At 38.4% G+C, this 14,436-nt stretch overlaps 1 protein-coding gene across 2 annotated transcripts in view; it reads right to left on the reverse strand.

Moving 5' to 3' along the window:
* ATP5 (delta subunit of Mt ATP synthase) overlaps positions 1-14,436 on the reverse strand; it is an 89,144-nt gene that overhangs the window by 25,597 nt on the left and 49,111 nt on the right. For both annotated transcript variants that reach the window (XM_089428290.1, XM_089428289.1), the window contains exon 4: positions 3,039-3,151. In XM_089428290.1, the coding sequence (XP_089284416.1) occupies positions 3,039-3,151 (113 nt within the window). The remainder of the gene's footprint in view (positions 1-3,038; positions 3,152-14,436) is intronic.

Consider the following 14,436-nt stretch of genomic DNA (forward strand, 5'->3'; position numbering starts at 1 on the left):
GGAGTGCTAGGGTTGTTGCAAGATATTTTTGATGTGCTAGGGCTAGGGGTTTTCACTAGAAATACTAAGGTGCTTGTGTTTGTTTGGGGTTTTCACTAGAAATACTAAGGTGCTTGTGTTTGTTTGGGAAGGAGAGGATAAAGGAAACATATTGATTGGAGCCAAGGGATCTTGCCAATGTGATAATAGCTTGTGGAGAATCTTTGGTGTAGCTAGGGTTTTTTGTGGTTTTCCATATCCAAAGTTTTGGAGAGTTTGTTAAAGAGTGCAACTAGGGGCTAACTCCCCCACTTGGAAGCCCCTCCTTTGATGACTCATTGCACATTTGGATCACTCTTGATGACATCTCCCTTCTCCAAAATCAGAATTTTTGCACACCTACAAATGGCCTTTCTTCAAGTCAGTCTCATCTTCAAGTCGGCCTCATCTACAAGTCGGCCCCATTTTTTCACATGAACCTTGGACCCCACATTGATCACTATAGATTAGTGTTGTGAAAATCGCGATTTTTCCCCTAGAACGATTAAATCGGCCGATTTAATCGTGATTTTTTCCCAAAAAATCTTTATTTTTGTATTTTTTTAATTTTATTTTTTGATTTTTTTGTATTTTTTTTATTTTGCCTATTTTTACCTATTTTTTCTCTTTTCAGACCCTCGCCGATTTAATCCCAATAGTGATTATCGCAACATTGCTATAAATACACCATAAGGCCTCCTCATTTTGGCTTCTCAGCATCACACATTTCTCTTCTCTTCTTGGGTACAATCATTGTTTTAAAAAACAGTCGAGTCGACTCCGACTCGGCCGAGTCAGACCGAGCCAATGCCTGGCCGGGTCGGCTCGGTGGCCGAAACAGAACGGCTGGCCGGGTTGTTACCGAGCCAGTCATTGACTCGGTTGACTCGATAACAACTCGGTCGACTCGGTAATGACTCGGCCGGCTCGGTAACAACTCGATCGGCTCGGCTCTTTGACAAAAATCCTGAAGCACATTTGTCAAAAGTTGTTCCGCCTCCTACATATCAATGGTTGGGTTGTTGTTTATTGCATATTTATAGCCCTAAAGTAATCTATCACTGTGAGAAAGTTTTGAAAATTACAAGGCCGAAGTATGGTTATCCTAGTGGCATGAATTAGAAAACTGAAACAATGCATTGAGCCATACAATGTTTTTAAAAAGGCAAACGCTCTGGCAATGGACTAATAAATACATATTTACCTCTGATTGTTCTAGAGCTTGACCATAATTAAATCAAAGGGTTTTGAGACTTCATTAGGGGCAGAGAATTGGTATTATTGTTGTTGTAGTCTAATGATTGTCCTTAGGCTGAGGCAGAAAAGAATCCTGGCATTGGTGGCTAAGTATGAACTTTGTATTGGACAGTGCACTGGGTGCCATTTTGATATAATGGATATATTCATGAGCCTACTTTGATCATATGTTGTCTTCTCTCTATATTCTAAAGCTTCGTGTTGGGAAACATGAATGAAAATCTTTAAAATTATGTTTTTTATACACAAAAAAAAATACTTAATGTATTTTTTACAACGACCAAGTCATTGAAATCAAACTGGCCTGAGCCGATACCGAATCGGAGTCGGAGTCGGAGCCGACCCTCAGCCGTTCCGAACCAGAGTCGGAGTTTTAAAACATTGGGTACGATACATCTGAAAATTGCAGGAGTTTCTTCACACATGCGAAGAGAACTAACTTTCTAACCTTCAACATTGTAACCAATCAATGAATATTTACACAATCCTTTCTGGATTGGATGTTTCATCATTCATGGACATACTATTCATTACAGCAGTGCCTGCACCCCAACCCCCCGCCAAATCTTGCTCGAAATTGTATCACCAGATTCCAGGGGAAAAGGCCATTTTGTCTATTAGTTAGACTCCGCCTTTTTTGAGCCCGTGTTATTCTGTTACATTCTTTGTGAGCTCAACACGAAGTCTGATGGGTTATCAAAGGAAGCACTGGCCCTCCCAATTGACTCTGTTGGTCTGTATGAATATGTGGATGGAGAAGAGATTGAATCCATGGAGACCAATATTTATCTCTAGGTAATCAGTTTCATATGATGTGGGAATACAAGAATTGATACGGGGTCTTCCCCTGAGGTTTGATGCTATGGTTTTCTCTAGATGTTGGACGATACAGTTTCAGGAAGTAGATTCCAGGGGTGCATTGACAATCAGATGCATGACAGCAAAATGTATATATTTCTTCCTATAAATACATACATGATTTTTCCTTTGAAAAAGAGAAAAAGAAACACACACACAGACATATATATATAACACATTACCTTGCAAAAAAATAAGATTGATAGAATAATTTAAGTAGGTTTAGAAAGGAAATAAGGGTTAATTTGTTTAGACTTCCCATTGGTCCCACACCACTCATAGGCACTGTGTAATTTCTGAGAAGTTTATGAGGCATTTCCAAGTGTTTCCAACACTGGTACGTGACCACTTCAGGTGTTCCCTGCAACAGAGCACTTTAATCTCTACCAATTATCATTACCCCTATAAGACACCAAAGAGAGCTAATATATCAAAATGGCGAAAAACCCATCATGGGAAAATTAAGTGTCCACACTCATCTTAAGTAGAAACCTTGACAAATCTTACTAATTCTTAAAATTTCAAGAATAAAGTGTTTGGTGATACTTTTGTCTAATTAAATTTCTAACAACTCAATATTAGTTTTTGAAAATTTTGACAATTTTTTAAAGTAAAATACTTTTACCCTGAGTTCGGGCGAATCATTTTTTGCAAAAAATGGAAATTGGCAAATCATTTAATAAAATGGGATATTAGCAAATGACGAAATTCAGCCCCTAAAATTTTCCTTGAAACCCATAACTAAGCATATACTACAGATTTCTTATCTATTTATCCACACATGCATGCTACAGCCTACAACAAGTTATGTGCTTGTAGCATTTACACAAAACAAATTTCAATACAAATCAAAACAAACAAAACTTTTGACAACCAAAATATAAGTCAAAGGATTCCATGCTCACAATCACAGTGGTAACGACAGCATGTACTTCCCCTTTGTGAGCCAATGTCAAGCGCATGAATGCCTTTGCAATGCTCTCAAGTTGTCTCAATCTGCCAAGGTCAGCTGCAACAGCTGAAGAAAAAAAAGCACAGTGAATACCACGTGTAAGAACAATAGCACTGATTTAATTAAACAAATCAATCAGCTTGCAATATAAGAACAATAAATCTGATTTTATCAAAATCAAAGCATAAAAATAATTCAGTACATCACAGTTGTTCCATCAATAATTGAAATCTACGTAAACTGGTTCAAGTTCAAATTCAAAGTCAACAAACTTCAGTTTGAAAGAAAAAAATCAACAATTAAAATTTCAGTGATAAAATTTGGCATTAATTCAACATATGACAAAATTTTGAGAATATAAAAATGTAAGTAATAAAATATAAGAAAAGTATTGTTCACATTAGAGAACAATCCATCTAGCAACTTAAAATATATATCATTGCATATTATTTCATTAGTAACAAGGTCTTATTGTTTATATATAAAGGGACTGATAACAATTATTAAATCCACCATAATTAATGAAGATACGATTGTTTAGCCATGATGGTCAGATGGGATATAGAGATTGCCCTATATATATTAAATTAATAACTTCTAGGCCATTTTGAGACCCTATAATGTGATTCGGAGACCGACTGAATAAAATAAAATTGTGTTATAAATTATATGTGTTTGTCATTACTGTAGGGTATGTCAGTGAGATAATTTTTGAAAGAAAAAATAACCTACAGGGTGGAGGCTGGTGCAAATCATGAATTAATCCACAAATTGTGGGATCTAACCCTTGATCCATGCCCACAGACAAGCAGTGTTCCATGGGGAGACGTCCCCCCAACTGGGAAATGTGTACCCGCGCTTCCTTGCGCTTCGTGGACATGGGGACGTCTGGGGGGTGTTTCCCCATGTCCCCAAAAAATGGAAACTCAAAGGGGGAACATTTACTCCCAAAAGAGGAAATGTATCCTGTGTTTCCAAAAAGAATGAGGTCAAATCATAATAATAATAAAAAAAGGTCAAAGCCCTAAAAAAATTATAAAATATTACAAATATACTATGAATCGATGGGGGTGGGGCAAGGGTTTTTTGGGTTATTTCATATCTGAAGGGACCAGCAACACGATGGGATGTTGATTCAGAGGATGATGCACAGGGAGATATGGAGGGACTTGATCAGACAAAGATGGGTTTGTTTGGTGCATGTTTGAGAATGCAAGTGATTCTGATTCGGAAGGTGACATGGTTGATCCTAATTTATCCGTGCAGCAGCTAGATGCAGAGACTTGTGGGGCATTACCTTGAGCCAAGGTTACTTGGGAGCAGGAGCGGGAGCGACATCTTCAGAAGCTCCTGGTTCGGGAGCGAATTTTTATATAACATATATATTTTTTATATTTTTATGCATATATGTCAACAAAAGCATGTAGAATGATGAATTAGATATAAAATGAATAAAAACATAGATTTAGCTATATAACATCAATCATCTAGAAGTTATAATCTTCAACAACCACATCCACAAGTTAGTAACATACAACATATTGAGTCTCATGATTCATCAATCTTAAAGTTTCAAGCTTTCAAAATTCAATATATAACATTTATCATCATTGATCATCAAAGTTGTACTTGTAAGCTAAGTGTAACCATTACAACAAAGAATATCTAACATGAAATGAAATGTTATAAAATGAAATGAAATGAAAAAACTTTCAACTTTCACGAAGCATCATATTCATAATTCATTTCCAATGAGTTATAATTGCCACATTCAAACTTCAAACTTAAATTATCATCATATATTGTTTACAAAAAATATCATGATAAATATGAAAGAGTCAACAGTTATAAAAAGTACTAGAAACTAGAAAAAACAAGTAAATCTATTATCTATTGCTAATGCTTGAGCCTCTTGCCGCCACGAGAAATGTCTAATTTTTTAGTCTTGTTGGAAAATCAGGATCTTTGTCATTAATATCACCCTCTAAGCATTAATATCCAGAGGTATCTTTGTCATTACCTCTAGATCTGTATAGGGATCTTTGTCATTAATATCGCCCTCTACGCATTAATATAAGATAGAAAAAACATAGCATGTCAAGTCAAGATTTTGTTTCAGTGATGGGAACATTTTTAGTAGGGTCGTGATAGAGAAGTTCGATAACCAATGTCACTAACATCAAGGTACATAGAGGGATTGGTGCTCTTGATTAAATACGAGTTCCATTCTCTAATACATGAAAAATCCACTGGAAACATTGCAATCCCCCCAATCCTAAAATCCTGAAAAATTGATAAGTCTGCTGGATTTTGAATGTGATCTAAAATTCTACTTTCTCCATATGAAATCCAATGAGGTTGAAACCACTCTCAAACATCCCAAGTCATTTCATGGTAATGTTAAAAATTTAAGTAAAAGGATGAAAATGAAGATTAAGGAAAATGTCACTTTTACTTTAAGAATCTAACATTACCATGAATCGCATATCAATACCAGTGTTGATAATATCGGTATCGGGAAAATATCGGCGAGGGTCCAGAAAATATCTTATCGGCAATATCGGCAAAAATATCGGCAAAATATCGGCAAATATCGGCAAGCATAAAAAATGCATAATATATTCATTTTTTCCAGATTTTTAAACATATAAAGCAATAGCAACATGAAATAAACACATTGGCACATAAATATGAAGAAAACACTGATATATATGATGTCAAATAAAAATGATACATCAAAGGCGAAACCAAATCCTGTTGATCCCTGATAATTGTCCATTCAAGGACTCAAATGTGGAGAACCAATACAAAATAACATCACATATATAAAAGTATTTCATCATCATGAGTTATATGTAGCACAACAAATAAAACTAGCAGCTATCTATCTGAAATCACTGCCCTCTCCCCCTTTTACAGGAAAACATGATGGGCTGTTTGCCAGGCCTGCCCCTAGTAGTAGGAGGCCCTAACCCTGCCTTTGCACCTAATGTCAAATAATGAGTGCTAGGTATGGGACTATGCTCTCCTATATCTATAGCAGATGGTGTTGATGTTGATGCTCCCGCAGTGTCCTCCTCCTCCTCTGAGTGCTGCTGCTCCTCTGACTTCGAGTCCTCCTCTTGCTGCCCCTGCTCTAATGGATCATCTGCCACTGGCTCTAACCATGAAAGTGACTCCTCCAAGAGGGGCTCCTCAGACTCCACCCTCCACGGAGACAATACATCAATATTGTCTAAGCTAAGTCACATGACACGAGGACACGAGACACGGAGGACACGTAAATACGAGTATTCAATACAAAACACAACGACCTGGAAACAAGACACGGGGGACATGTTTTATATATATATATATATACCAAAATATAGTTTTTTATCCATATTAAATTGCAGGTTGCAGCTTATCTAATCAAATTAAAATATAATTACTTCTCAAAGTTCATAGTTCACTTTAAAAAAATAAATAGAATCAAAATTTACTATTTAGAAATTAGAATGTGATATGCTTGGTCTTGATTCTTGAATATTCAATGTTCATTGTTCATGCACAACTTACAAACACATAAGAAAATAACTAAAGTCTAATCCTATTGATTTCCTCTGCCCTCTTGCGAGAAAAAGCCACAGCTTTCCCTTTCCCTCTAGATGTAGATGTTGGTGCTGGTGGAGTTGGCAGTGGAGTTTGTTATGCTCTAGACGCTGAAGAACTAGAAGTAGGAGCTATAGGAGGTAGACGACGTCCTCTACTGGTGGCAGGGGTAGCCCGGGCAGGTGGTGTCACCTAGAAACATTACAATCTCCCAATCCTGAAATCCTAAAAAGCTGAGCATTTTGAATGAAATCTAAAATTCTACTTTCTCCATATGAAATCCAATGAGGCTGGAACCACTCTCAAACATCCTGAGTCATTTCATGGTAATGTTAAAAATTTAAGTAAAAGGATGAAAATGAAGATTAAGGAGAATGTCACTTTTACTTTAAGAATTTAACATTACCATGAATAGCATATCAATACTAGGGCCTAGAACGCTCAAACCCTCCTTGGCAGCAATCACATCGCTCTCCCCTTCCTTCTCCAGCAATCAGAAATGAAAATGATATGAAAAAAACCAAAATCGGAATTTTATAGGCCGTGCAGAAATTTTTTACAGTCGCCGGGCGATATTTTCGATTGTCGCGCAATATTTTCCAAAATATCGGCGATATTTCGGAAATCGCGTGATATTTTCAAAAGCCGAAAATATCGCGATATTTTGTCGGCGATATATCAGCTCGCCGAAAATATCGTGATATTTCCGAATATTATCAACACTGATCAATACTAAGGCCATAGGGCTTGATCATTACACTGCCCCACTCAAAAATTATTTGTTTCTTTAAAAAAAATTGCATTTGGAATGTTACTGCAAAAAAATGCAAAAAATGCTAGGCGGCGAAAATTTCACTCCCATGGTATCTCCCAAAAACCTTGTGAAGGAGTTCTTTGTGCATGTGATTGTGAGCTTGGTTCAAAGAAAACCTTTGATTTTTTAGATATGTATTGGGCTTCCTCTTCTTCCCTTATGTATTTGGCTCCCTCTGCAGCTGACACACCTGCACAAGTTTTGATTCCTATTTGTTTATCTCCATTCCATGGCCTTTTCCCGCAGAGGTGCTTTCTGGTACGAGTGTATGAACCTGTGTAATCATTGTTGCAATGGGAGCAGTTAAATTTAGTGGTTCCACCCCTTTTCCCTGCTTCAAGCCTAGTAACATATTTCCACAATGGGGTTTGTTCTTGCTTAGTTTTTTGAGATGAATCATGTTCACCCTCCTCGAGCTCCTCCTCGCCAAGGTACTCCTCTCCGGGGTTTTCATCAAATCCACTATAACCCATTTCTTCATCCCCTTCTTCATGTTCAACCCTCCTTTTTCTACTCTCCAACACCATAATATCCAAAAAAGGAACCAAGAAGAAAAAAATGCCAAGCAATATAACCATGATGTTTGAAATTTGAAGTTTTGAATCTGCAAAAAAATGGAATGGGAATGGGAAATAGAGAAAAAAAAAATTATTTATTTATTTGGCAAAGAACATAAAAAAAATTGTTAGATTAGAGTGTAGATCCTACCTCTTTGGCCTCCAATCCCAAGCTCCAATCTCCCCTTGCAAGCTCTTCAAACTCCTCCAAGCTCCTCTCCTTGCTTCAATCTCTCTCCAAACTCTCTTTCTCTCTCTCAATGGGATGAAGTGAAAAATGGGAAAGGAGAGGGTCTATTTATTCCCCCCCTCCCCTTCCCTCTCTCCCTTTTTCCCTCCCTTTCCCTCTCTCCTACATCGTCGTCACCTCTCTCTCGGTCGCGTGGGCGTCGCTTTCCGCCGGTTGGGAGCAACTTTTCCAATCAGGGAGCGGTCGAGAGCGATCGCTCTCCGACCGCTCCCCGGTTGGAAAAGTCGCTCCCGGCGCGCAGATTGGAAGCGGGATCGAGGGGGGAGGGTGGAGGCGCTCCCCTGCAAACCTGCCCCGACGTCCCCACAAGTTTCCTAAAAATTGGTGGGGAGCCTTTGCATAGGTCGCTCCTGCATTTCCCCGCTCTCCGTCCCCACGTTCCAGAAACTTGGTGGAACTATGGAGACAAGTCTAGATTGAGCAGGGATAGAGGGAAAGGCATCAATGTCAAGTGGAGGAATAAAATTGACATCAAGCACTAGAATTTGTGTGCGCAGCGGATGAAACTAGAATGGAATGAAAACAAATGTAGCATTCAGACCAGGGTTGCAGGAACAATCCCCCACCTAGTTCATGAGGCGGATTTGCATCCTGCATGGACTTGTGGGTGAACCTCAAGCGAAACCATAGTTACACCCTTTTTGCCACTGCCTAGAAAATCGAAACCACAATGGTTCTGTGCACAGTTTGACAAGCCCGAACCATGGTTTTGGCAACAGATCCGTCATGGTTCACGACTAGTTTCGGGACAAGGCTGAACGGTTATGCTAACTTACTTTTTTCTATGAAACTAAGGTTAGGGTGGGGCTTCAAGTGAGTTAAAAGTGAGTTAGGGAAAAGAGAGGATGAGGTTAAAAGGCATTTCCCCCTTCTCTTTTCCTCATTCTTGCATCTTTGGAGAGCTTGGAAGAAGAGAGGAGTAAAGAAGGGTTTCCATCTATAGGAGCTAAAGAGGTAAGAGCAAACCCCAGTTAACTACCTCATTTTCTTGTCATTCTTGATTGTATTTTTTCTCCTCCCTCTCCTACTCTTACCCATTCTTTCTTTCTTGCTCATTTTATTGCAAGGGTGTCAAGCTAGATTCTAAAACGGTGTTCTTTTGAATTATTGTTCCACTTTTGGTTTTCATAGTGTTGGTGGGGAGTATACATAGAAGGGGAGATGTGGAAGAAGAGGATAGTGGTCGCACTATGAGTGACCCAATTTATGATGAGGAAGAAGGCTTTGGAGATGAAGGGGATGAAGAGGGCACTAGATTGCAAGGGGAAAAAGCTACATTGATACCCTTATGTTATTATGTGACAAAACTTGCAGGGGGAAAATGTGGTGGAAGCTACAAGTTTTTGTGTCCTCATAATTATCATGGCGGAATAACCTTATAGTGGTTCATATAACCGTGTGAGGAGGCATCTTTGTGGGGTAATGGACAGTGATGACAAAAAGGGTCCCATTGGGATTTCAGTTTGCCCTAATATTTCAATGGTCCAAAGGAAAAAATACATCCAAATATAGGAGGTTGGGTGAAATTTCCTTAATTGCAACAACTAGAATTTATTCTTCTGTCTAAACATGGCAAACATCAAATAATTATAGGAACTGAGAAATAATACACACATAAAATTTAGACACAGAGGTTTTTGGACAATACTCGCTAGAAAAACCCCAGTGTGGGGAAAGACAATTCTATAGATGAGGGTTTTATTATTATAATCTTCAGCAAAAATTGAGAATTACAATCTACTTGCCTCTCATTGGCAGAGTTCCAACAAATTATCTTCTCTTGGCCAAATCAACTTGAAAACCACAAAGTCTCCCTCGGCAGAAAATCTCAGCCTCTCTGTGTTATTCGCACTCCTTCCCAACAACTCGCACTAGTTGCTCCAGTAACTCGCACTACCTCTGGGAAAATGACACTGCAAGCAAATCTACCCCCAGCACTTCATCTAACAACCTCGCACTGCCTCCGAGAAAATGATCCGGCAACTGGAAGCTAAATCAAGCCCCTTTGTCACACGCACTAGAAAACTGGCAACTTGCACTACCAAATTCAACCTTTCTTTTGTTGATGAATTCGACCTCCTTCCTCTCACTGGAAACTGGAAATCAATTGACTCAATCTTCTCCACTAAAACCCTTTTACTAGTGTCTCCCTTGCTCAAATTGTAACTTGCTTTCACAGTAACTAGGTAATTCGAACTCCCTTGTGTGTCTCCAAAAGCCCCATCGATTTTCACTTATATTCTCTCATTGAGCAATCAACAGCCACAATCTAATCCAAGCTACAGAAAAACTAACAAGTTGCTCAAAAGAAAAGCAACAAACAAAAAATTTAGCCTGAATCAAGTGCAACCTCTATATTTGGTGGTCCATCTCCTCATGGTACTTCTGTAACCTCTAAATCTAGAAGAAAAATAGTAGATTTCTTGAATATTGGTGGGAGGGATGATGTGGATGCAAAACTAGTTTGGTTTCTTTGTGCTTGCATTATACCATTCAATGTGCTTCACTCTCCTTACTGGCATGATTTGGCTAAGGCCATCAAGGAAACCCCAAAACGATACAAGGGCCCACCCTATGTGAAAGCTAGAACTTTGTTATTAAACAAAAGAAAAAGCAAAGGTTCAAAGAGATTTGACACATTTTACATATGAGTGGGCTAATTGTGGGGTATCCATTATATGAAATCCTTAGAAAAATGTTAGAAACCAACATTTGATAAATGTTCTTGGTGTTTCTGCTAGCAACACAGTGTTTCTTGCAAGTCATGACTCCTCCATCACTGCATCTTCTCAAAATATTGTAGATATCCTATTGAAAACAATCAATGATGATGGTCCTAATAATGTGGTTCAAGTGATCACTGATAATGCAGCGAAGTGTAAGGGAGCAAGAAAAATAATTCAGCTGACTCATCCACACATCTTCTGGTATGAGTGTTTGGTGCACACGTTGAACCCTTCGATGCATGATATTGTGAAGCATAGAGAATGTGGATGGATTAATCAACTTTACAAGAGAGGGAAGCAACTCATTAAATATGTCACAGGGCATACAAGGGTCAATTACTTTTATGGCACTTACTCTAAGTTGGGGTTGCTTAAACTTTCAAAAACTAGATTTGCAAGGTATTACCTCACCTTTAGGCGGCTAGTGAAGGTGAAACAAATTTTAACTGCTATGGTGACGTGTGATTCATGGGATGAAATGAGCACTAATAGAGATGGTGCTAATATAGCCAAGGGCATTGTTCTTGACAGTTACTTTTGGTCATAGGTTAAATATGTTTTGCAATTCACCAAAAATTTATTACATGATCAAGTTTACATATTCAAATCAACCAATAATTGGGGGGTGAGCAGATGGATAGCATGTTGGGGCGAGTTAAATACGATGTTGAGCCTAGATATATCACCTTGTACAATTATATGTGGAAAAATGACGGGAAATGTTAAACATTCCATTGCATGCCTTAGCATATGTTCTTACACCTAAATACTATCATCCATCATGGCCTTCAACTTCAACACCTGGAGGGGGAACCAAGAGAAAACCACACCAAGATCTACAGGTTATATGAAAGCATTGGATAAATTAGTCCCTGACGAGGAGTGTGACATCATATGAAAACAATTTAGATATTGTATCCTTGGCACTGGCGCATTTGGGACCAATCATGCAATTAGAGATCGAGGGAATTTTTCTTCTCTCGAGTGTTGGAACATGCATGGAGGTGCTACTCCACTTCTACAATCTTTGGCAATACAAGTGCTATCATAGGTGGTAAACACTTCTTTTGCAAAGAGGCATTTGAGCACCTATAGTTTCATCCATATTGTTAAGAAACAAAATGTAAAACAAGTAGAGAGCTTGGTTTATTTTCATTACAACTTGTGATTTTTGTCCCATTACTATGAGGAGGCAAAGAATAATAAAGACCTTAAGCTTTGGGACAAAAACCTAAAGGAGGCCAATTTGGAGGATGGACTATTGCAATTAGAGCAATTGGAGACAATGTTCTCGAAACCAAACCGATGATTGAACAAGAAAACCCTGTCGACCGAGAATCGGTCGAAACTGGACCGAAACCAATAAAAAGTCTGACCAAAATACTCTTTGACCAAAAACACAAAAAATATTCAAATTTTAAAGAAAAACATATATATTTCATGTGCATCCATATGAATCTAAGCCATTTATATACAAATAAGCAAAAGCTCTCATTTATATAGCATGGAAGGGTGCACATAACCAAAATAGCATCAAGAGCAATCCATCTTTGGATGGCCATTAGCATCCAAAAAAAATCACGCTACAACAAATACCTTCATATCATCAAAATGATTGCTTATATTGGGATCTTTGTCATCAATATAACACTCTAACCATTAAAATAAGATAGAAAAAGCATAGCATGTCAAGTCAAGATTTTGTTTGAATGATGAGTGAATTTTTAGTAGTCACAATAGAGGAGATCGACAACCAACGCCATTAACATCAAAGTACATAGAGGGCTTGGTGTTCTTGAGTAAATACTAGTTCCATACCCTCATACATGACAAAACCCAATGGAAATGTTGCAATCCCCCCAATCCTGAAAAAACTATACTATTAACTCTATTGGATTTTGAGTGAGATCTAAAATTATACTTTCCCTATGAAATCCAACGAGGTTGGAACCACTCTCAAACATCCTAAGTCATTTCATGGAAATGTTAAAAATTTAAGTAAAAAGGATAAAAATGAAAGATAAAGGAAAATGTCACTTTTACTTTAATAATTTAACATTACCATGAATTGCATAGCGATACTAGGGTCATAAGCTTCAATAGGCTGGCCTAGGGGGGAATTAGAAATGGACCAACCAAATAAAAAATAAAAAGACAATTTTTAAGTTGGCTCATGTGAGTACGGACTACACATAACTAGTCCCAAACCAATCTGTCTAGTACTGAGTTGGCTAGTTCCATTACGGAACTAGCTGGTTCAGTACCAAACTGGCCTATTCTGATTTTGAAGCCCAAATCAAAACGTTTTGGGCCCAAAATAGTCAAACTAACCGATTTTGCCGGTTCCAATAAAATTGGTTGGAGGACGCTCTTATCCAAGATGATGATGATCAATATGACGCAAAAACCCCATCCAGTGCCATGGTCCCCAGGTTCCATTCTTCAATGGCAACACAAGGACTTGATTTTCAGTTCCACAACTTCCACGGCCACCATCTTCTTCATTGCCACCACGTGGAGGCTCATGTAGTGATCGTGGTGTAAGGAGGAGAGATTAGTAGATATATTCACAGTTCACTACTTTTATCATAGTCTAGACTCTATAGATCACAGATTAGAGTGTTAGGCTAGATTGTTATGAATTTGAGCTTTTCAATCTTCCTAGTTCAGTGTGTAGTTGGTGGTGGCCAGGTGGCCTATTTTGTAAACATTATTATTTGAATTTTGGTCATGACTCATGTTGACAGTTGCTCACTTGCTAGATAAGTTATTTGAATGTTTTATGATTTTATCTTCTAAATGTCTACTTTCTATTATATGCTTAAAATTTTGGTACTTTCTACCTTATATTATCTATATATGCTTAAAAATTCGGTGTATGTTTATAATTGCTAGAATCTAGATGGTTGATGCTTGAATAATTAATCATTGATGTACAATGGATGCCATATCAATCTTGATTTATGTACAAATATGCATGTTTTCATATCTTCTACAACTAATTTAGTGTTTTGGATGTTTTTTAATATAATTGCAAAGGCAAGTATAGTTATTCTATCGATTGGGAACTCGCTCTGATGCTGAACACTGCCAAACGCTGCCGAACCCTAGCTAGCCGCCACTCCTGAACGCTTCCACTGTAGCCGCCGCCGGACCTCTGCTGGTAGCCTGCAATGGAAATGGCGGTAGGAGGGGAGAGCTCCGCCTCCCCTCCAAAGAACTCCTCAAGCTCTGACAAAATACTGCATGCACAGCCTCTGCACCCCTCTGGCGCAGCCCCTGACGCTGGGCAAGAAGGACATCGCAAGAATGAAGAAAAGACACATACGGCCCCGACAGAAGAGGAAACTACAGACAAAGAGACGCACAACAAAGCTACGTCGTCACAGCCAAAGGCAACCTCGGCCACCTGT

This window comes from Pinus tabuliformis, chromosome 4_2, assembly GCF_031772625.1.
Source record: "Pinus tabuliformis cultivar Carrire ecotype Pingquan chromosome 4_2, CPIR1, whole genome shotgun sequence".
Taxonomy (NCBI): Eukaryota; Viridiplantae; Streptophyta; class Pinopsida; order Pinales; family Pinaceae; genus Pinus; species Pinus tabuliformis.